The following is a 23,378-nucleotide window of genomic DNA, read 5'->3' as shown; positions in this document are numbered from 1 at the left end:
AGGAGGGCCAAAGGGGCGTGCTTTTGGACTATGGATTCAGATTTGACTGCTAGAGTGTGCAAACAGTTATGGATAATGGACTTCTAAGGGAATGGATGCCTTCCCTCAGTTTCTGCAGAGCAGATTGTTCCCATTCCTTGCCAGGTGGTCTTTTCATGCCCAGATTTCTCCTGAGGCAGTTCTGAGAGGGACGCACTGCACCACACTGGAAAAGAAAGGAAAAAAATGTGGTTGTCTGTGTGTGTCCATATGCATGCACAAAACCATACCAATTAATAGAGAGATAGCTGTGGCCAGGGACGTAACGCATAAAGCCTGCAAATACAGAGCAGGAGATCGCAGGTCTGACTCCTGTTGAGCTTCATGTATCTGTTCCCCTGCTGATAGTCTTCCTTGTACTACATTCCCACAGGCACTGGGTCTTCCTTGCTCTCGTATCTGAAATCCACCCCAGAGAAACACTCTCACCCAGAGAAGACTCATTCTGGGCTCTTTTGAAGGAGAAAACTTCTGTTCTTCCCCTGCTATGCAGACAGATTTGGCCGCCTTCAAGACACACTTACTCCCTCCAAGCCAGGAGGGAGCCAAGCATGTTTTTCTGCACGTGGAAGACTCAAAGGGAAAAGGAGAGGAGATGGCAATACAACAGAAGAGGAAACAGGAATAAAAGCAGAGTGCTGGCCCTGTTATTTACTACATCTTAAGCAAGTCTATGTCCATCTGCACTAAACCCCTTCTGTATAAAAGACCTCGATGCCCCTTCTCACTGCTCCACCTTCTCCTAGATTATCCTGTGCACCCCTTCATGGCACAATCAAAGGCCAGGATGAAACCTCACATCCGTCACCTCAAGTCAGGAGTCTGCAGATGAGGTCCCGTCAGCCAGGATTTTCAAAGCCGTCATTTGTAAGGATTATCTGGCATCACATAAAGCAAAATCAGTAAGGACCTTGCAACAAGCAAAATGAGGAGAGCCTGTCCAGAGCTGAACTGGTACCCCAAGGACTGCCTTGAAAAAGACCTAATAAAACTAGCCAAGACTGAGCTAAAAACATCTACCTTCTCAGCTTCGCATAGGATAAAGCCAAATATATCTAATTGTTATTATATTACAATTATTAAATTATTTATTAGTCTTTGCGGCTGGGCTTTTCTCAAGCTCTCCAGTTCAGTGACAAGGAATAACCCTCCTTTAGAAAAAGATAAAATGCAAGCATAGGGTTAACTAAAGGCCAGACCACCAAAGGATTCATCTGCTGTAACTATTCAACTATTTCCACTAGGGGAGGTTTAGGCTGGACATCAGGAAAAAAATTTTCACAGAAAAGGTCACTGGGCACTGGCAGAGGCTGCCCAGAGAGGTGGTTGAGTCACCTTCCCTGGAGGCGTTTAAAGGACAAGTGGATGAGGTGCTGAGGGGCATGGTTTAGTGTTTGGTAGGAATGGTTGGACTCGATGATCCTGGGGGTCTTTTCCAACCTAATGATTCTGTGATTCTGTGATTATTACTACTACTATTATTACGGAAAACATTTAAGCAGTTCCAAAAGTGTTGCTGTGACATGGATTTCAATGTTTACTGCAGGTCTGCCACCTCCTTGCAGCATTTTCAGTGGCAGATGGGAGTGGTTGAGCTCAATGATGTAAGAGGTCTTTTCCAACCTGGTGATTCTATGATTTTCTTTTTTTTTTTTTTACTTTTTCTTCCCCGAAACACACACTAAAAAGAAAGATGTGAGCTGGGAGGCGCGGCTGCCGCGTCCCTATCCATCACCGAGAGGGTAAATTCTGGGAAATTCCAATTCTGGGAAAAAAAAAAACCTAAAATACACGCCTCTCCTTCGAGCCGGAATCGAACCAGCGACCTAAGGATCTCCGCGGGGTCAACGCCTCTACAGTCCTCCGCTCTACCAACTGAGCTATCGAAGGGAGCTGCGCGCGCCTCACCCCCCGGAGGCCGCCCAAGGTTCGGCCCCGCCCGCCGGGAGCTGCGAGCGCGGGTAGCGGCCGCGGGGCGGGGCGAGGGGGGGCGGGCGCGGCGCGCGCGACAGGGGAGCGGGGAGCGGAAGGCGGGCGCGGCCGGGGCCCGCCTGCGGGGCCAGTGGCGCAATGGATAACGCGTCTGACTACGGATCAGAAGATTGTAGGTTCGACTCCTGCCTGGCTCGGTCTTGCTCTTTTACATCCTCTCCAGTCTCATCCATCTGCCTTATCTCTCGGGTTAACAAACAACCGCACATGGATGGAGGGAAAGATGCCAAACTTGCCAAAAAACCCTCGACAGCTAGGAAACTGGAAGTGCGCGTTTCCTCAGCAATGGATTCATTTCATTAAGTCACCAGACACTTATGTGCAGCATCCCTAGGGCGTTTCAAATGAGGGGAGACCTCATTGCTCTCTACAACTACCTGAAAGGAGGTTGTAGAGAGGAGGGTGCTGGCCTCTTCTCCCAAGTGACAGGGGACAGGACAAGAGGGAATGGCCTCAAGTTCCACCAGGGGAGATTTAGGCTGGACATTAGGAAAAAATTTTTCACAGAAAGGGTCATTGGGCACTGGAACAGGCTGCCCAGGGAGGTGGTTGATTCACCTTCCCTGGAGGTGTTTAAGGGATGGGTGGACGAGGTGCTGAGGGTCATGGTTTAGTGTTTGATAGGAATGGTTGGACTCGATGATCCGGTGGGTCTTTTCCAACCTGGTGATTCTATGATTCTATGAAATGGCTCAACTCCATGTCCAAAGAGATTTATTTTTCAAAATTATTCATTATTACATGGATCTTTTACAGCCCCACCAGAAACCTACAGCACCTAAGCTTATTCCCAGTATTTTCTACTTTTCCACTGTCACACTTGGACTTGGCTGACCGTGGACGATGCCTGCTTACCCACCTTCTAATGCTGAAGCAAGACAGGTTTGCCTGCTCCGCACAACATCCTGGCAAGCAAAAAATCTCGTCTAAGTGCCTGGAATGGCAGTCAAGGCAGCTGCTGTTCGCTGAACACAGAACTGTGTGCTTACAGTATTCAAAATAGATACACTGACAGCAGTACCCAAGTCAAGAAATAATAACATTTCAGTACTAACAGAATCGGGATGGACGGTCTGCTGTTCCCCACGGTTTCTCACTAATGTGATCAGTAAGACAGATATCTTCTATACACATGCCACGTATCTCCAAATGTATCCAGGCAGTCTGAAATTTTTTATCCTCATATTCTAACTCCTTAGTGTTACGACTAACATCCTAAGTGCCGAGGATGTCAGTCAAGACAAATGGGTCAACTCCATCTCCTTTTGGTGCCGTGGTTTGCCTTACTATGCCGCGTTTTCACTCACCCCGAGAGAGGAAAAGCAAATGAGCATGGCCTCTCCTCCTCCCCAGCAGCCACGCTCAGGTGGGCGCCCAGACCACATCCCACAGAAACAGGCAAAGCCTATTTTTATCCCCTTTCTAGGCAGACGACTCCCCACTTCTGTATTCTCCAGAAAGTCTTCCAGATAAGCCTTGGCAGCATTGAGCACATTTACTCCCTCCAAGCCAGGAGCTGTTGCCAAGCGTGTTTTTCTACACACCCCGTTGCACGTGCAGTGGAAAAGAAGATTTGAAGGGAAAAGGAGAGGGGATGGCAATACAGCAGAACAGAAAACAGGAATAAAAAACCCAAGCATTCCCAATGACTGCTTCCATGAGTGTGAGCAACAATGAGGGTCTCAAGGGCTTTGCATGACACGATGAGGTGCCCTTTCCTTGTGCTTCCTCTCACTTGCCAAGTATTGTGATGAGGATGGCGATTCCAATCATTAGCATCACTAACGAGCTACCTCAGTTGTTTATTTGTAACAACATGAACCACTTTTTGCAGTAGACTTGCACTCAGTCCACAGGATGCACTTACTCCGAAGGTATGGAGCATTCCTAGATCTAATTATTGGGGATGCCCTCCTCACCTCTCTTGGTCCCCAGCTGCTCTTCACACACATCATTCCTTTGTATGTGTCAAAAACATGTTTCTGCAAAATCATGTGCTTTTTGCTGAGCTGCACTTGCACTTCTCGAGACTAATGGATGATCACTATGAAAATCACAGTCTTCACCACAGTGATGCTGCCTTCAGAGACCTCCTGCTTATCTTCGATGATGTCACAGGCTGGAGAAGTGGGCCTGTGAGAACCTCATGAGGTTCAACAAGGCTGAGTGCAAGGTCCTACATCTGGGTTGGGGCAATCTGCTGTTTCAATATAGGATGGGGGATGATGTGATTGAGAGCAGCCCTGCAGAGAAGGACTTGGTGGTGTTGGTTGATGTGAAGCTCGACATGAGCCAGTATGTGTGCTCACAGACCAAAAGGCCAACTGTGTCCTGGGCTGCATTGAAAGAAGCGTGGCCAGAAGGTCGAGGGAGGTGATTCTGCCCCTCTATTACTTTCCTGTGAGACCTCATCTGGATTACTGTGTCCAGTTCTGGAATCCTCAACGTAAGAAGGATATGGAGCTGTTGGAACGGGTCCAGAGGAGGGCTACAAAGATGATCAGAAGGCTGGAGCACCTCCCATATGAGGACAGGCTGAGAGAGTTCGGCTTGTTCAGCCTGGAGAAGAGAAGGCTTTGAGGAGACCTTATAGTGACCTTCCAGTACCTGAAGGGGCTACAAGAAAGCTGGGGAGGGACAAAGGCTTGTGGTGATAGGACTAGGGGCAGTGGGTATAAACTGGAGAGGGGCAGATTTAGACTAGACATAAGGAGGAATTTCTTCACAATGAGAGTGGTGAGGCCCTGGCACAGGTTGCCCAGGGAAGCTGTGGCTGCCCCGTCCCTGGAGGTGTTCATGGCCAGGTTGGATGGGGCCTTGGGCAGCCTGGTCTGGTGGGAGGTGTCCCTGCCCATGGCAGGGGGGGTTGGAACTGGATGATCTTTAAGGTCCCCTCCAACCCATTTGTGAGACCAATCGTACTGTGCCACGCCAACGGTGAGCACATGGCTCCTCTCCTAGGGCCTGAAGCATTATCCCCCGTGTAACGTGTTGGTGTTTTAACTGGGTTCATTTGTTGCCACAGGTAACGCATTTCATCAAACACGTATTCAGATTGTTTGAAAAGTTTAAGCCTAGACTGTGTTTCATAATTAATACCGTTGCCATTTTCTGTTTGACAACAGACAACAATCCAGTGGTGATTCAGGCGTGCATAGGGTGTTAAACGACAAAACGGGATGAAACTATCTCCTTTGCGCGTTACACGTTCAACAGCGCCGGCAGAAAATGGAGAAGCAAAAACCGAGCCAGGCAGGAGTCGAACCTACAATCTTCTGATCCGTAGTCAGACGCGTTATCCATTGCGCCACTGGCCCCACGCTCAAACCCTGTTTCTCGCTCTGCTCTAGACCACGACACCCGTCCCTCCCCTGAACTGCGCGCACTGCGCATGTGCGGCGTGGGGCCCGGTGCTCTGCGCTGAGCTCTTGGTGTGTGGCGGAAGTATAACACGCAGCTCCCTTCGATAGCTCAGCTGGTAGAGCGGAGGACTGTAGAGGCTAAAGCTCGCCGAGATCCTTAGGTCGCTGGTTCGATTCCGGCTCGAAGGAGAAGCGTTACTTTTATTTTTCGCTTCTGATCAGCTGTTTTTTAACCAGCCGCAGATGCGGTTGTTCTTCCCCGAGAGAAGCAGCTGCCTTGCAAGCCGAAGCGCTTCTGCTGTGACTCGCTGACCTCCAGCAGGAGCTGCTGCTGCGGGCGCGGTGCCTGCCAGCACCTCGTTCGTTTTTGAAGGCAAACGACACGCATGTTGTTCTTAGTCCATCTCACCACCAGCCCTCACGAAGCAAGTTAGTGCATGAGGATCCCCGTCGAGATCTCTTCATCCCACTGCGGTTAATTACAATGTTGAAATTCCGAGGGGCTTTTTTCCAAGCCTCCTCTTCCCCAGCTGTCAAGACACTATTCTTCCAGGATAAGGAAATATCCGTGCATTTACACACTGACACCGTAGGGATACATTTTCAAATCCAGCCAGGTGATACTTAGCACGTGTTAACTCTTTCTGCAAGTGGGAAATAATGTATCTTTGTCACCGTCCCCGGAGGTGTTTAAAAGACGGGTAGACAAGGTGCTCAGGGACATGGTTTAGTGGCAGGTAGGAATGGTTGGTCTCGACAATCCAAGCGGTCTTTTCCAACCTGGTGATTCTATGATCCTATGATCTTGACCAGCATCTTCCTGAGATTATTTTGTAGGTGTTGGCTACCACAGGGCTATCCCATACTGTCCCCTTCCCAACCCTGGGGCGGGTGGCCCTAGCACAAAGGACTGAATCCTCCTGGATGAATCTCTGCGCCCATTCATCCTTCTCAAAATGAAAGGAGATGCTGACTTAGCTCCCTTTAGTTCACGAAGGGAAGGAAGGTGGGTACTGTCACCTCTGGTCTTTCTCCCTACCTTACAGCAGCGCAATGAACATTTTCTTTTCTATATAAAATGATAATACAGAAAAAATAATAGTTAGTTTTTATTGTGCTCAGTTTTGCATGCTTCATCATTTTCCTTTAATGATTTCATTCTAAGAAGAGGCAGAAATGTAATTCTTTTTGGCTGAATTCACACCCGTACTTTGAGTATTCATTCTGAGGGAAGGTAGGTAATGAAATTAAATGACATACAATTATGTTTGCCATTTTCTGGATTAAGCACAAACTTGTGGGGAGAAAAGTGCACAAACTACCTAAATAATTGGTTATATTGATGGTAGGCCTAAATCTTCCATGGTGCCTCTCCCATGTGGTATTTTGAGTGAATCTGGGTATGAGTTAATATCTAAGCATGCAGAGGGACAGCTCTTTGAGAATACAACCAGCCAAAGCGGTTGCCTCTCGTCCATTTTTCAAAAGCGTGGGCTTTTGAGTTCATAGAGGCTGGATACTGTCTTCGTGGGAAATATTCCTGTCCTGTAGCAGGCCCAGATTATCTGGCACTCTGTGCTGGCTCTTGTACAGGCACAAAACCCTTGGGTGAGATGCCAGCCCCAGGGAAGCTCATGGGACGTCTGCCATTGTCCTCGGCAGCGGTTTCACTCACTTTTCACTAGGGGAAATCATTCCATATAGGAACAGATGCCAGTAAAACTATATAACTTCATCACACTGCTGGTTTTTTTTTAATGCAAACAAAGACATAAAGGATTTGCAACGTGTGGCTGTAGCTCTGGCTGCTTTGCATAGGTAGGTGCATCTGCTGTAATTCAAGACCAAGTTCCTGTTCAGGGAAACACTGAGTTGCGGCTCACCACTTGCCAGGGTGCAATGCATTATTTTTGTACAGCTGTCTCAACAGCCTCTCTAGCTGTTATCAGAATGAAATGTTGATAGCATGCAAAAGTAAAGAGACTACTACAATTCATACATACAGTCTTTATTAGTCAGAGTGGTTGCCAGCAAAGGTAGATTTGAATATACAGTACTTCATATATAAATAAATGCAGCAAAACAGAAAAAAATTTTTGAGGATATGTACATTTTAGGAAGATTAATGGGTGCAACCCTTACACAGAAACAGATCAGGTAAGCATAGCTATGTTTGCATTAGGAACTCTTCTAAAAATCATACCAAAGAGTAAAATCATGTCTGATTTACATGAGTAAATCCATCAGAATAGCTGATCCTGACAGTGGTGAGAGAAGCAAATGCTCTGGTACTCTGAAAACCAAATTTCCTCTTCTGTAGAGATCCTCATGTCTGTAAAAGAGCTTTGGAAACATGCAGCAACTTGTCCATCTTTGCATCACGCTGCAAGATCAAGTCATAAATCCCAAGTCTCTCATTTAGAAAGAGTGAATAAGAACCATATGACTTACAGCACATCTCGAGCCCATGAAAATAACTTCCTTGGTTTCAATAAACTTCAGCTCTGCCCCATAGAGTGGATCTGGATAGGTATCAAAGGTGTTGCATGGGGAAGACTTCCCAATTGATTTTGCTAATCTGGGATTTACCTTTCCCTCCCTGGCTTTAGGCCTGATCTGTAGCTGTTGCTGAAATCAAGGGTGCAGTTCTCAGTAATTTCCAGAGAAGCAGGAAGAGATTTCACATGGCATATGATTCAAGATATAACATATGACTTTACACCAGACTTCTTTCCCAATGCCTTTTCCATGTCTGCTGGAAATATTCAGTATGTCGCATGTGCACACATTCACAGTGAGTTTCTCTACCAGACAGTAAAACTTCAGAAATCACTTAGACTGCCAATTCGTCACATGCTACATGTTCTCTGTGCTCCCCCATGGGGTGATAAAGTCTTGTACCAGAGCAAACAACATGCAAAATAGTGAAAAAAAAGCAAGAAGATGTGGGTGTGCATGTGTATGCTGGGGTGAGTGGGTGCTGGTGTCCCCTGGCATGCACGCAGTGGGCTGTGTCCTGCCCATCTTGGAGCACCAGCACCCCAATGATGATCCAGCTGCCCAGCAGGAAGCTTTGTGGTACTCAACTACTGCTGGGAATGTGCATTCCAGGGTCACATCTCCTCAGCAGCAGGATGGTGTCACCAATGCCCATCCTTTTGAACCACTGGGATGGATGGGCGCATCCCCTGGCACTGCTGGACAGGCAGGAGAGTGGTCTGGATTTGTGTATGTATGAGTGGCCTCCAAAATTACTTGCAATGTGCAACTGAGAACAAGAAGAGCCCGTGAGTAGGAGGGGAGCAAATGCCTGTGCACAGCCCCAGCCATGCCAGGGCTTCCCCTCTTCTCTGAACCAGAAAAACAGGGATTCTGAGGGCAATGTGAGCATTATCTTACCCCAGTGCCTGCACCTGGAGAACAGATATATAACCTGAACTTTTAAAACAACCATGTGTTCCGGGAACTTCAAAAAAATGTTAATAGTATTTCTTGATTTCGGAGTTACAGCTAGTGCGATGAAACACATCTTCTCCCATATATTTAGCTGCCATTGAATGCTATTTGATGTGAAAGGTGAGAATAGAGGGAAGGCAATAATGTTTCACAATTACAGGATCAGATTTTAAGGAGGGGAATAAGACTTCTGACTAGATGTGTATTCACTGGTCTATATAACTCAGTGGTACATTACGTCCCCCTTTGGACCAAAGCACTGTGATTAGAGGAGCAAAAATAGCAATTGCACAGTACTGACAATGATTGATGTAACATGATTAATAAAGAGCAATTAATCTGCCTAAGGATTAAACTACTATGTCAAATGAGTGAAGTGCTAAGTTTAAGGTCTCAGAGGTATTTCTTTAGCTCTTACAAATTAGAGGCCTAATTTCTTCATGCTTGCTTTAGCCACACCACACGTATCTCTGCTGATTTGTGCAGTGGTGCACCTGAACGTACATCTCATCCCTACCTCCTTATTTAAAAATCGCACCATGTGCTCTTGAAGCTCTTGTGCCTCGGGTGGAGGGAAGGACCCAGGCTCACTCCAGTGAGGAGGATGATCTCTCCTCTGCTGCTTGCCTGCTCTGCCAAGTCCTCGCTGCTCCCGCAGTCCCAGTGCGAGTGCTGGCACAATGGCTTCCATCCCAGTGCCAGCAGGGCAGCAGGGCCAGCAGCCAGTGGCACAGTGGAATAAGCAAGCTGGCTGAAAGCTGTTGGCTGGGGTGCAGTTCCCAGCACCTTGCAGCTGCAGCTGGAGAAGTTGGGGCCATGAGGCATGGGCAGCAGGCCTGTCCATGCAGAATTGGGGGAGCTTTGCTATGGGGCTGCCACTGGCTGCAGGGAGTGGAGCGAGGCTCTGGGGCAGCCCAGGGCAAGACTCCCCCTCCACGAGATGTTTGCCCACCACCTCCCAGGTTTGTGGTTTGTGCAGGGGAGGGCACAGAGTCCATGTGTACCTCTGGCACTAGATGAGGCTCTTGGATTTGGAGCAACCTCTGTGGTAAGAGCCAGCGGAATGATACCCAAGCACCTCATCCTGGTTCAGGTTTATCATTGCCAGAGCTGGGCCCCAACAAGCTGCTGGCTGCTTTCCAAAGAGCATTTCCTCTCTGAGAAGGACAGCCTCATCTGCCTAGTCACTGACTTTCCCTCTGGGGTCCACTAAAGAGCATTTTTGGGGCTTCCTCACACCATTGCAGATCCTGCAAGCTGCTGCATGTAAGGAGCATTCCTGGGGAAGAGACAGAGACAGTGTGTGCAGAAAGGGACTCGGGGCTGTTCCTGGGAGGTGAAGCCCCAGCTGAAGGCAGGGAGGATAGCAGCTATACCAAACATAGTGTTGTTAGAGAAAGACCATACTGAGCCTGGCAGTTTGGAGCCACGAGACACCAGCATGCTGGTCGGTAGAGCTCTGTACTGACCATAGATATCTCCTTGCAGAGTGTAGATATTAACCTATTGGAAGTGGCCTAGAGAGGAATTCTGCCTTGATAGGAAATTACTCGTGGGTTACTGTTGATTAGCTTAAAACTGACTAGAAGTATAGGCTGCAGAGCTTCCTCTTGCTGTGAGACTCAGTGGGAAGAACCAACAGGTCTTGTTTGCCAGCCCTAGGAGTCTGTGTGATAGCTCTGACGGCTGTCTCCTATTAGCTGTGTCTTCTCTGTTGCATTAGTCGGCTGAAGCACAATAGGAGTATCTCCATCTAAATACAGGAGGAAAACAAAAGATACTTTAAGAATTCTGTGCTTGCTACCAAAGTCAGATTTCTGCTTAGCACCACAAAATATCATATACTGTTCTGGCTATGGCTTAATTTTGGCTTTACAGAAAGCTATGCACGCACTGAGTCTACAAATGTTCTTACTCCTTGTCCATATGTAATGGCAGATTTCTGGGTGACTATTGCTGCTGTTATTAGTTGTACATGGTGCTTTGCACAGACTGCAAGGTGACGGTCCCTGCCTGTTTCAACTCCAAGTGCTTGTTCCTGCAAACATCTGAATATAATGAGCACTCTTGTGAGTCAGCAAGCACTAACCTTGACAGTGCTTGCAAGAATGGGCCAGAAATGAGTCTTGAAAAAGGCAAAGTTAATAGTAAAGAAAGAAGAATTAAAAGGAAAAAACTGTATAAGCAGTCATATACTTGGGAGGCAAGAAACCATATAGATCCTGAAAGCCAGCAAGTTAAATAAAAATGTTAAATTGCATTTTGAAGTCTTATGTAATATATTTAGGATAGGATTTTGAGAATTACTGTTTTAATGAGTTTGGAACTGCCAAAAACTCCCATTATCACTACATAAATCCTTGCTGCTTGTAACTTTCTCATTCCGTGCAGTTAATGTTTGGTTTCCCAATATATCTGTAAAGAATGTGTTTGTTGTAGAGTGGAGGAAAGTGAAATCCTTACAGAGTTCCCTGACGGCTGTTGTGTTCCCTCTGATAATGAACAAGGTTTGGCTGCCCTTCTCCAGGGCCTCTTTCCAACCCACCGTTTTGCAGGGAGAGTGAGGGGCGGGAGGAGGGGAATCAAGACTCGGAGACTGAATTTTAAAGGTTCAGCCGCCTCAGTGAAGTGTTTTCTTATTAAAAGCTCTGGACTATCTATATCTCGATACTAGCACAGCCTTCACAGTAATTGAATACAAATGTTGACTTTTTTTTTCCAAATGACCAAATGTTAAGCAAAAGAAATCATCTGACATTTTTTCCTGTTTATATGACAGTTGATGGGATGAATCATGGGCAAAAGATGTAATGTACAGGAGTGATTTAACCCAGAGCAGGACTCTAATTGCATGCCATACGGTTTCCCCTCAGTGGGGGTAGAACAACTTTGAGTCTGTCAAGGTGAAAGGCAAGAATGATTAAATGCCAAGCAGCTTCTCTGTATGGGCAATTCTGTATTTAGATACAAGGTCAAAGGCAGACATGTTTCATAACTTCTTAAAGTATATGAGTAATTAATGCTTGGAGCTCAGCTTGGGCACAGAGTAGTTTGGCAGTCCCAATCCATTTTTAAGTTGCGATGTATTTTTTAGATTTCTGAGCATCACTTCCTCCCACCCTTTGCTGCCTCCAAGTTGTTCATTTTATGGAAGATTGTTGGTGGAGGGCAGAGTCTAGCAGTTCATTTTGCTGCGATACCCAGACGTGCAAACAGGGAATAGGGCCTACTGCAAATCTGTCGCATTGCTTCCAGCTGATCTACAGACAGTTCTGAGCTGACACCTTCCCCAAGCCCACACCCTTCTAAAATGTATGATGTTTTTTATCAGAACAGGGACCCATGGTATAATAAACTATACAAATATAGCCTGCTAATGGAGAGCTGCAGAGTGGAGGTGCCACAGAATTCACAGTTTAAACTGTTTTCTATAGATAGCTCTTGCTCACTGTTCGCCTACATTGGTATCAGATGGAGTGTGGAGGAGACAATGAAGTGCTAAAAACTTATTACTTCTGAGTTGGGAAAATACTTCATTATTCGGGTTCTTTTCTTCTTATTTTTTTTTTTGTCTTTTTTTCTCCCAGATCTCACTTTCTGTAAAATGAAAGTTGGTATAGAAATGACTTGCTTTGTTCTTACAATGATAACCAAACAGGAGAGGAGGTCGAACCTGTCGAACTGTTTGAGTGCATCACTATACCCTGAAGTATGAAGGCAAATCTAAATTCCAACCTCATTTCCTCTGGGACCACAACAGTCAACACATGGTTTGCTATTGAATTCAGTGGAAGCAAAATAGAATCATAGAATCATAGAATCATAGAACTGCTTGGTTGGAAAAGACCTTTGAGATCATCAAGTCCAACCATAACTGTCCACTGCTAAATCATATCCCTAAGCACTTCATCTACCTGTCGCTTAAGTACCTCCAGTGATGATGACTCAACCACATCCCTGGGCAGCCTCTGCCAGTGCCTGATAACCCTTCTGGTGAAGAAATTTTTCCTTATGTCTGATCTGCATCTCCCCAATGCAGCTTCAGGCCATTCCCTCTGATCCTATCACCTGCCACTTAGGAGAAGAGATCAACACCCACTTCTCTACAACCTCCTTTCAGATAGCTGTAGACAGTGATAAGGTCTCCCTGCAGCTTCCTTGTCTCCAGACTTAACAACCTCAGTTTCCTCAGTCACCTCTCAGAACACTTGTTCTCCAGCCCCTTCACCAGCTTCATTGCCCGTCTCTGCACATGCTACCCATGAGAGTACATGCTGTGAAATGAATCTCTCACAGTGCATCTGCAACTAGCTGAGCACTGAAACTAGTTAAATATATTTGAATAAAAATTTCTTCTAGAAGGATATGCCAGTTCATCAGAATTGAAGCCTTTGACATGACTGAGTTGATTTTAGTGACAACTCACTTTTCTTTTACATTTTAGGGAAGGGATCCCTTAAGTTTTGGCCTCACATATCTTATTTTTTTTGCTAACAAATATGTGGTATGTTAATTTGAGGAATGAAATCAACTGTGTAACACTTTGATTTTGTTGAGGAGAAATGTGGAGGACTCTGACAATTATTCCTGTTGCACTCAAAAGATGAAGTCTAAATCTTGACTCTCACAAAGTGCATATTGCCTCTTCTGCACAGCAGGGCCAGCTCCGAGCTGCTTTCACTGAGTACAGCAGCAACTGATGGAGACTCACTCTCAGACTTTTTTTAGCATGAGGAATGGTAATACCTTATTGATGTTGCATTCCTGAGAAAAGCAATGACTGACTACAGAATATCTGGATAAATTAAAGTATGGACTTAACTTGAGAATCTGTATTTTGACCTTAGTAAAATAGTTCTGGCTAGCAATAATGTGGCTACTGGGAACGGCAGGAAGCAAAGAAATTAATTACCAGCTAGAATGTTCAGTCTGTGGGCAGAGGGCATGTGAAGAATTTGGATCCTAATAGGATGAAATCTGCTGCAGGAGGGATTTCAGTTTGTTTCTGAATTACCTACAAGAGCATTTCTGTTATTTACATAAAGTAAGCACTGAGTTTTAATTTCTACAACTGAACATTTAAAAATGTCTGGTGGAAAAGCCTGATCTATGTCATTTGTAGACAGCCGCATTTTTTGGTCAGCATCCCTAAAATCTGAAGGGAGGGTAAGGGAGTGAAGAGGGAGGGAAGATGTGCCGTTTGAGCTGGTCGTCATTAATTTTTTTAAAACACAATATTTCCCTTTCAGCTGCAGAAAAGATGCCCACATTATCCTCTGTCATGAAGTTTTTACTTTTATTCCCAATATGTTGCTGTCTTATAACCTAATTTTAAAATAGAGTTCTACTCTATTGATGCAAGCTAGTTGATTGATAGGAAAATCTAGCAAGATTGAAGAGAAAGGTAGGAAAAAAGAGAAATATCTACTTGTTTCCCAAGCCCAACCTATATACTTAATATTGTCTTCAAAATAATTGAACACATAATTCCACATTCAATTAATTTTTTGGGTTGGAACTTTACTAAATTATGTTTTAAAATTGATAACTCAGTGAGACTTGGTGGCAATAAAGGGATGGGAAAGTGGCCTAGGATTACTGCATGCCAATAAATACCACCTGTGTCAGAAAGGAGGGAGACACTTTTTTCTGACACTGGTGAATTTTGTGCTGGATATTCATAGAGAGCAAAATACTTGCCAAATTGAAAAGAAAAAAAAAGTAGAATTAAAACATTCTTTCTCTTAAAACACCATCTTTATATTTCAAACTTGACTTTGGTGTCATAAATCCATAAATACCAAGACCCGTTTTAGATTTGCCCTTTTCAGGTGCCTAATGACATAGAGTATATTATATTTACTTCAAATAACACATTGTGGTTATAAAGTTTTCACTAATAGTTTTTGTTGCTTTTGCAGAGACTGATTAAATATGATAAATTTTTGAGCTGACTGCGTTTACCTTGATATGCCTCTAGGCTAAACCAAATTAAAATCACTACCACACATTGCTATATCAGTTATATAAATAGCATTTGTTTCAACTACTACAAGTGTTTTGTTACATATTTATGGAAGGGAAAATTTGTGTGAAAAGTTGGGGGGGGGGGAATTATTCCTGCTAAGGGAACTTGACACGTGCAATCTGGCAGTGCTAATTTAAGCATAAATAAACGTAAGAATATAACTGTGTAAGAACTTCCGTAACAAAGGAAGAGAGAAAGAGTGAGCTGACTGCTTAGGTCCTTCTTCATAAACAAGTGTAATCCTAATCATAGTTTATATAAATTTGCAACTGAAAAGTGGCCCAGGTCTTACCCTGATAGCTTGATCTCTTACTGCTGAAGCAGAGGTTGTTGCTTCTTTCAGCCTGTCCTGCAAGTGTCTAAACATAACCAGTTTGAAATACTTCTGCCATCCCTAAAGATGAAGGTACAACTATCCCCGACTTCAGCAGATTAGGACAGGACTCTTTGTTCAATATCTGCCATCCACTCTAGCGTCAAATTAGGAAATCAACACCATCATCCTCTGATATAGCCAAAACATCAGTATGCAGCTGGCGGATGCAGCAAAGACAAGAAAAGAGGGTCACCTGCTGCAATGGGAGTCCCACTGCCCCAGCCCATGTTCCTGGCTGGGCTCTCATGCTCTGTTCCTTGAGCTGGCCTTAGCACTTGGCCTGCACCACTATGAGGCACAGCAGGGAATTAAATGGGCAAGGAGCTACACACATTTTTTAAAGGATTAGTTTTCACGTCGATTGTATCCAAAATCTGGCTCCTGGTAAGGCAGCACATTTGTTACTGCTGTTACAGAAGAGTGTGAGCATCTTAGGGACTGGAAGGGAGAGGGGCAGGATGGTGACAGCTCCCATGCAAACTCTCTTAGGTTATGGTGAAACGTTACTGTTGGAAGTACTGCATCTTTTATTGAAGCCTTTTACATGGATAAAAAAGCAAATGACTTCTAACTCAGGCAGATCAGATGAGGCAAGCACCCATCAAGGCAGACTCTAATCTATAAGTTCAGGATCTATGAGCCCTGAGACTTCTGATGCTGATGGATCTTATAAGTGATACAGGAGATACTTAATTGCTAGTGCCAAAATAGTTTTTCAGTAATATGCAACTTGGGAAGATCGTCAAGTTGTGGTGTTAGCTGGAGTGAATTGGCATGGCTCCACTGCTGCCTGGAAACAGCCTCAGAATTGTGAGCAGAACATCTGGTCTACAAGCTTCAAAGATTGTTTTCAACAGCTTTGCCACACGGTAAGCCCCTATAATACACACCTCTTTCCATGTCATTCTTAATTTGCTCTTCCAAATCTTCTGGAGACACACAAAACTCATGCTCTTCCCCTTCGGGTGCTTTGGGTTTACACTTCCCACAACAGCAGTTGAAGCAGCAGCAGAGGCAGCAGCAGAGGTAGCAGCCGGTCAGCAGCCCACAGACTGCAAACAGGACCTGGGTTAAACACAGTGGGAGGAAAACCCCATGAGCAATGACCTTCCTGAAACTCGTGGCATCCTTGTCAAAAGAACTCAAGTTCCTTCCAGTGCTTGACACCTCAGATTAGTCCAGCTACTGGCCAAGTGGCTAAACAAGGTTCAATTTTCCAAAGTCCTCCTTACCTACCAGTTCCTACTTGCCATTCAGGACCATGTCTGCAAAGAAGACACCAACCAACAGGCCCTTGCATGCTCAACTTCTGAAAGTCTGTCTCTAGCTGATGGTCCTTGGAAAAAACTTTCAGGTCGTATGCAAAACCCCACCAACCTTAAAATGATTCATTTGCCCAAGATCATTTTTGCAAATACTTATTTAGTGGCAGGTTCCTTCTAATAACAAAGTGGAGAGAAAAAGAAGCAAAGACCAAGATGCATCCCACAGAATTTTAGTCACTGAACTAAGGCATCCAAATCAGGACTGTAGCTCCCATGGCCTCCCCACACATTCAATGAGAAGTTGAAAGCCCTTTCCAGAGTGATTCAGCCCCGAAAGAATCTGAATTGCCTGTTGAAGGTATCTCTCTCTCCCTCCATAAGCCTGTGCAGGAGCACACGTGTGACAACTCCTAAGTTAGACTCCTCAGGCTGTGGTTTCTTGATCTAGGGACATGTGCAGCAAGAAGTTCCCCCCTGCATCACCCTCGTCTTACTCCTGTCCCTGTGGCACAGAGCACAGAGGATTTAGCAGAACCAGCATAATTGCCTGGGGCTGGGACCACAGATCTCAGCCAGAAAACTTTAATTTACAGAGGTTTTCTTCCTCCAGACGAGGTCACTGCCTGGATTCATAGCACAGCTCTGCAGCTGCTTGCATTGGGAGCTGCATGTTGTGTTGCAGCAGTGGGATGGGGCTGCAGGAGGGCAGCGCACCCTCTGGTATTGCTGCCCTGTGATCCATGGGGACATGATGGAATCCTGGTTCCTGGCCCGTGGTGGATTCAGGCCTGCTGAGATGTTTGTGGTAAAGAAGAAATCTCCACATCTCTTCATGGACATAGTTGTATAAGAGCAAAGGAAAGCCACAGAATCACCAGGTTGGAAAAGACCCACAGGATCATCGAGTCCAACCATTCCTATCAATCACCAAACCATGCCCCTCGGCACCTCAATGCCAGTGGCATTCCTGAGCAGCAAATTAAAGGTGATATATGGAATTTATTTGTAAAGCCAGCACAGCTTTATGGCCACCCGGGTGTATATGGGTGGGAGGCATGGCCAGACTTTAGCATTATTGTTACACAGTCTTCCTTTCACTATTTGTTATATTCATAAGAAAACGTGCAGTTGAAGAATAAAATAAGCACAAAGTTCAGAGTATTGTCAAACTTTGACAATACAGCCATGTAAATAACCCTCAGTTATGTATGCATGTCTCAGGCAATGTTAGCAGGGGCCAACTGGAGCATCTTTGAAGGTAATAAGAATATTTATGTACCTAACATTAATATAGGCTTATATCAAGAGTGAGTGAGATGCTTTTAAATGAAAAGAAGGACTCTGACTTTTTGTTTTAAAATGTTTTCCTTCCAACAGACGCCTGAAACTGTTAGCAAATCCCATAAGCCCTAAGAAAAAGTTATCTGGCTGTTTATCATTTATGATATAAAGTGGAATAAATCTTCACAATGGATGGAATTAAAAAAAAAAAGCAACCCAGAATAAAAGCATATGGGGGCAAAATATACTTGAATGCATTCATGATACCCTGTACGTTGTCAGATTTTTTCTGCTTATATTATCATAGTTGGTAAATCAGAAATCAGTATATTGATATGGTCAATAAACTGTCTTCATAGCAGAGGGAGAATTTTTTTTTTCCAACAGTTGAATAAAGAACCCCTATGCCTCTCAGTGGAGAAGCAGTTCAAGTTCCCATTACCCATGTCAGTATGTTCCCAGTTCAATATGCCTGCTAAGAAGTCTGTCACTCCAAAAAAAAGTAATTTTCACTTTGCATTTCTTCTTTCATTTGAGTTTGCTTACTTCTAATGATACACCTTCTCACGATTGTCAGATTTTCTCAGTGTGAGTATGACAGAGAAGAGGATTTGCCAGGAACATTTCTAGTTTAAGAGGAAGATAACAAGCAAAAGCTCATGGTCCCCACTGTCTTCTACCAGAATGGAGGAAATTAGAGGTCCAGAGGTCATCTGCAGATGATGCCTCAGAATCACAGAATGGTAGGAGTGAAAAGGGACCTCTGGAGATCGTCTAGTCCAAAAATAGACTCCAATAGTATTACAATGGCAAATATAAAAAACTGAAACTCACCCAGCACTTGTGCATGAGTTAAAAAGAGATAAGGAATAGTGAGCTCAGCTTGCAAAAAACACTTGGTGGCCTGTTTATGCTTTGGAGGTAGCAAGATTCGGCATTGGAGAGGGATAGAGAGACCACCTGTGACAATCCTCAAATGAGCCTATATGCACATTTCATGTTTTTTTCACAGCATTCTTAAAATCATGAAACAGTGATTACTTTTCCTGGGATATTCAGCATATCTCATCTCACCTCTAGGATGCGGCTTTCTTGAAACAATCCAGACATTCCTTCTATAGCTGTTAGGGACTTACTAACTTCTCTCTGTACTCTCCACTGCTCTTTTTATGAGTCAAAGCCACAGCCATGATTTCTGTTCCTAATTTTCTAACCACAGAGGAGTTTATACTTCATAAAATCCCCACTAAAGATTGAGAAGCAGAAGAGGAAACAAAAGCTGAGGAAGCAAAAAATAGTGAAGAAAACCTTGTTTACCAAGACTGTTAAAGGAGTCAATTCTGCTGCGCTCTAATCTCTACGGCAATGCTTGCTGGCATCTGGGCTGTGACAAAGAGGCTGAGGGAGGGAGTGGACAGCAAAGAATGTCTGTGTTGATGAGTCCAGCCTGCAGCAGGAGTAGTCTATTGGCAGCTGCCAGCAAGCAGCATCCAGCCTGCTTCTGAGGGTGCAACTGCACCTTTGCAAGTGCAGTTTCAGCCTCAGTTTTTTATCATTAGTTTCATTCAGTGTTCTGCATTTGAGCAGCTTCCATCTCATCTTAATCGGCAGACAAATTATGGCTTCTCAGACCTATAGAAGTGCCCAAGTGACATCCCAGTCTGAAAGGGGACTGCATGGCAATAAAGCACTGGCCTGATCCATGCTGGATGAAGGAATCCATGTTTCAGGGTTCTCAGATCAAAGCTGTCACAGAGTGTTTGCTTCAGACAGTACAGATAATTTTTCTATGTGTTCCAGCACAGTCCTTGGTTTCCTGTGTTTCTGTGGCTGGAAATAGTTTGAGGCAGCATTTATTTTGCATATTTGCATTTCTGGGTTTTTTTTTTTTTACATTTCTGTAACATTTAATATTCATAGAAACACCCAAATTTGACATCTGCAAACATCAGAGGACTCCAGTGAAAAAATGACAGCTCATAACATAACTCCTTTATGAACAGAATAGCCCATGATGTGTTTTTCCTTGAGCAATGTGCCAAGTTTTGATACATCATTGCCATCCTTCCCTGCTCTCTTCCTCCACTCCACCCTTCTCAACTTTTCTTTGACTCCCTTTCTCTCACTCCCCCACCAGGGCACATGTATGACACCATAATCACAGAATGTTATTTATTATTATTGCTTACTTACGTTGTGTGCTATATAAAGCAAAGAACACTGCTAAATTTGTACTATAATAACTTACTAACTGGTTGTCACATAAGTGAGACTTCTCGTTTTTGAACAATGAGTCATTTTTATTTAGTCATTACTGAAAAGAAAGTCAAAATTAACCTGGAGCACTAGATTAAAATCTAATTAATGTCTGAAAGTGTTACAAAACATGCACTCTATTTAACTATTTACCAAGGTAAAAAGAAGAAAACGTTCTATATTAGCACTATTCTGAGCTGAAGTTACATTCTGCCACCGCTGATTTTCCAGATAATGTTTTTTAATTAAGCTCTTATTAGTGGTTTATATTCAGATCCTACTATTTGTTAAGCCTGTAGAGAGATCATGTTTTTCAGGGGTTTCCTTATGTATGCAATTGTCTGGGTGTACTATAACATTTGATTGCCAACAGAAAATAACAGCTTACCTTTGCCCACCAGCTTGAAAGCATGAAGTAGGTGTTAACATTTTCCTCACCAAACTGCTCTGCCACATAGAGCCCTAATGATCCATACTTGTCATATATGTTTCGCTTGGGCAGATCAGTCAGTGTTGCATGGGCATTGTTGATCTCTTTAAATTTTTCTGCAGCCTCTGGGTTGTCTGGATTCTTGTCAGGATGGTATTTCAGAGCCAATTTTCTTAAAATGATACAAAAAAACCCAAAAGGAAAATAAATCATTTATATGTGTGTACGTATACAGACACTTACAAAACATCACAAACTATTTTAGTAGAGATACAATCATTCTGAAAACCATGCCCAGCCTTCTTTTTTCCAGCTCTGATGTAGTGAGTAGAAGAAAAGTGACCCAAAGTGACTGAACATGAAAGTTTTGGTAAAGGAGTTATTCCTGTTATCCTGAGCATGAGCTTAGTGTGTTGATACCTTGTCAGCTACCATGTTAAAAGAGACAGTGGTATATGCAGAAAGCACAGATTGCAGCATGATAATAAATAACATACACTCGTATTATGATTGCCACCTGATTTGCAGCAGGCTTCAACAAAGATGAGGATTTTTTTTAAAGTTTATTTAAAAGCATGATGGTCACACTGCTTATCCTTTGCTTATAGCAGAGGAAGTGCTGTTTTTGATTAACTATCAACAGTAGCTATATTAAAAATTTTGTAAACAGTGTCTATGCAGGAACCCAGGCAGGGATGATGAAAAACACAGGAGCTGTAGTAGAAAGGAAGCATCTTTCTGAAGCACAATGTGGAAAAGCCTAGTGAGTTATCCCTATATTCAAGAGTCTATCTTTGGACCTAGTTCCCCACTGTCACGCTTCTGAGACAGTCCTTAGCCAACGGGCACTGATTGTCAGCTGTTTCGGGCTGTTCATGCTGGTGGGAAGCCTTTGCTGGGGCATAGTTCAGTGATGTCTTCTTCCCCTGACTGCACGCAGTGCTACAGCACCTGAGGAGAGGTACATCTTGAAAGGAACGGTGTGGGACTGTTGGCTTGTGGACAGTGCTAGGGAAGCAGAGCTTGGAGAAGGAAGAGATTGCTTCCAGCCACTTTGGAGCACTGGCAGGTGTGAGTTCGCACACACCTGCAAAACAAGCATGGACAGCAGTGTATCTTTTAAAAAAACCCCTTCACTCACTTTGAAGAACTGGCACTGAGATTTTTCCAGGACATTTATTTAATGACTAGCGCTGACCTCTAGTGGCATCAAAAGCAATTTGGCAGTGCTCTAAATTCTGTGATCCTCACCTCAGTCAAGATGTGTTGTGTTCTGTAAATGTTCAGAGCTAGTCATGACTGTTATGTCAAAAATACATTATTTATGATGTGAAGCAGTTTGCCCACACTTCTAAGAAACTTATCCTCGGAGTAGGGTCTTGCTCGACTTCCCACTGAAGTCCCAGTACAGATTATTTCCCTGGTAAAACCTAACTATTTTGCTCCTGATGACAGTTCCTGCCTTGGAGACATTAAGCCAATATCAAGATTGATAAGAGCCTGGGAGCAGCCTCCACCAATGATCTCTTCAGTTCTGCACACTGAACCCAATTAATCTTCTCATAGATAATAAATAACTCCTTAAACATGTCTTTAAGAGGTAATAGCATGAAGGGGTTCATGTTCAGTCATATTTAATATACTGCACCTGTGTTACCTTTAACATAAATTTTCAGTCATGTTTAACAAGTAGTACATTAAACGTAAGAAAAGATTAATTAGGAAAAACTGGAAAAACAAGCTGAGTCTTGCATGACTCAGTGACATGATTTGCCATCTAATTATTTAAGTAGCTTATGCAATGTATGCATTTTCTTAGCTGAAAAAAATCCTCCAACACTTAGAATTAAAAAGAAAAAAAAAAGGCAGGGGTGTTATTTTCAAAACCCATGTGTGGCTGCAGGCATAAGGCAACCACTCTCCAGCCTTTCTTTCCTTTCTCATAAACCCAAAGATATCTTTTGCCTTCTCCATATCCCCAACAATCTCATAAAAAAAAGGAAAAAGCTACTAAATGTAGTTTCAAGAAGGTGAAAAACATTGCTGCACATTCACTTTCACTAGCATTGTTTTAGAATACTAATAGAATGGCTCTCAACAGAGTACAATTAAAAAGAAATTATATATGTTCTTATTCTGATTTTGGGAAAATTGTCCTCACCAAAACCAGTATGTTAACAGAACAACTCCCTGCACACAAACAGGATATATACTAATTGGAGATGATTCAGTAGTGAGAAAGAGTTCTATATACTGGTAGTGAAATTCACATGACTAAGAAAAAAACTCCATTAACTCCAACCCAAGAAACAATAAAAGTAAGGACAAGAACTATATGACATAACAGAAATATCATCTATATAGAAGCTTCCCTGTAGGTCCCTGGAAAAGTGATATTCCCAATTACAGGGTAATTGCTGGTCATTACGAGTAGAGAAAAAGAAAGAAGCCAAAAAAAATAGTCCATGTAAACAGGACTTTTGCTGACTACTTCCCATACTAAACACATGGATTTATGTCCATTAGAATTTTTCTCATGGTGAACGTCTTTTTCCCTCACCACTTTGGGACCACTGACCACAGCAGCAAGTGATGTGATGGCAAAGCGGCAAGCACACCTATAGCCACTCCACAAGATGGACGGGGCACTCAGAGAAATGAAGTCAGAGGAATACACTGAACACCTCTGTCAGTGAGAACATAGGATGAAAGTGGGTGGAAGTGTGGATCTGATCGAGGGTAGGGAAGCTCTGCAAAGGGATCTGTACAGGCTGGACCGCTGGGCTGAGACCAATGGGATGAGTTTTAACAATGCCAAATGCCAGGTCCGGCACTTGGGGCACAACAACCCTGTGCAGTGCTACAGACTGGGAGAAGTCTGGTGGCTAGAAAG

The 23,378-nt window shown here is 43.9% G+C and overlaps 1 protein-coding gene and 4 non-coding genes across 5 annotated transcripts in view; 2 read left to right on the top strand and 3 right to left on the bottom strand.

Moving 5' to 3' along the window:
• Positions 1–1,837: 1,837 nt before the first annotated feature.
• On the bottom strand, positions 1,838–1,929 carry TRNAY-GUA (transfer RNA tyrosine (anticodon GUA)). The gene is given in 2 exon segments: positions 1,838–1,873; positions 1,893–1,929. It is a non-coding gene; the product is annotated as a tRNA-Tyr (tRNA).
• A 166-nt stretch (positions 1,930–2,095) lies between these two features.
• Positions 2,096–2,168, top strand: TRNAR-ACG (transfer RNA arginine (anticodon ACG)). The gene has a single exon. It is a non-coding gene; the product is annotated as a tRNA-Arg (tRNA).
• A 3,107-nt stretch (positions 2,169–5,275) lies between these two features.
• Positions 5,276–5,348, bottom strand: TRNAR-ACG (transfer RNA arginine (anticodon ACG)). The gene has a single exon. It is a non-coding gene; the product is annotated as a tRNA-Arg (tRNA).
• A 143-nt stretch (positions 5,349–5,491) lies between these two features.
• TRNAY-GUA (transfer RNA tyrosine (anticodon GUA)) lies at positions 5,492–5,582 on the top strand. The gene is given in 2 exon segments: positions 5,492–5,528; positions 5,547–5,582. It is a non-coding gene; the product is annotated as a tRNA-Tyr (tRNA).
• A 4,527-nt stretch (positions 5,583–10,109) lies between these two features.
• The window catches only part of DNAJC5B (DnaJ heat shock protein family (Hsp40) member C5 beta), a 33,556-nt gene continuing 20,287 nt past the window's right edge, over positions 10,110–23,378 (bottom strand). The window contains exons 2-4 of the mRNA XM_069854195.1: positions 20,444–20,657; positions 16,144–16,318; positions 10,110–10,602 (exon numbers count right to left, since the gene is read on the bottom strand). Coding sequence (XP_069710296.1) covers positions 10,508–10,602; positions 16,144–16,318; positions 20,444–20,657 — 484 coding nt within the window. The 3' untranslated portion in view covers positions 10,110–10,507. The remainder of the gene's footprint in view (positions 10,603–16,143; positions 16,319–20,443; positions 20,658–23,378) is intronic.

The sequence above is a fragment of the Phaenicophaeus curvirostris genome, chromosome 3 (assembly GCF_032191515.1).
Source record: "Phaenicophaeus curvirostris isolate KB17595 chromosome 3, BPBGC_Pcur_1.0, whole genome shotgun sequence".
In the NCBI taxonomy this organism is placed as follows: domain Eukaryota; kingdom Metazoa; phylum Chordata; class Aves; order Cuculiformes; family Cuculidae; genus Phaenicophaeus; species Phaenicophaeus curvirostris.
This window is presented reverse-complemented; position numbering and strand designations above follow the sequence as displayed.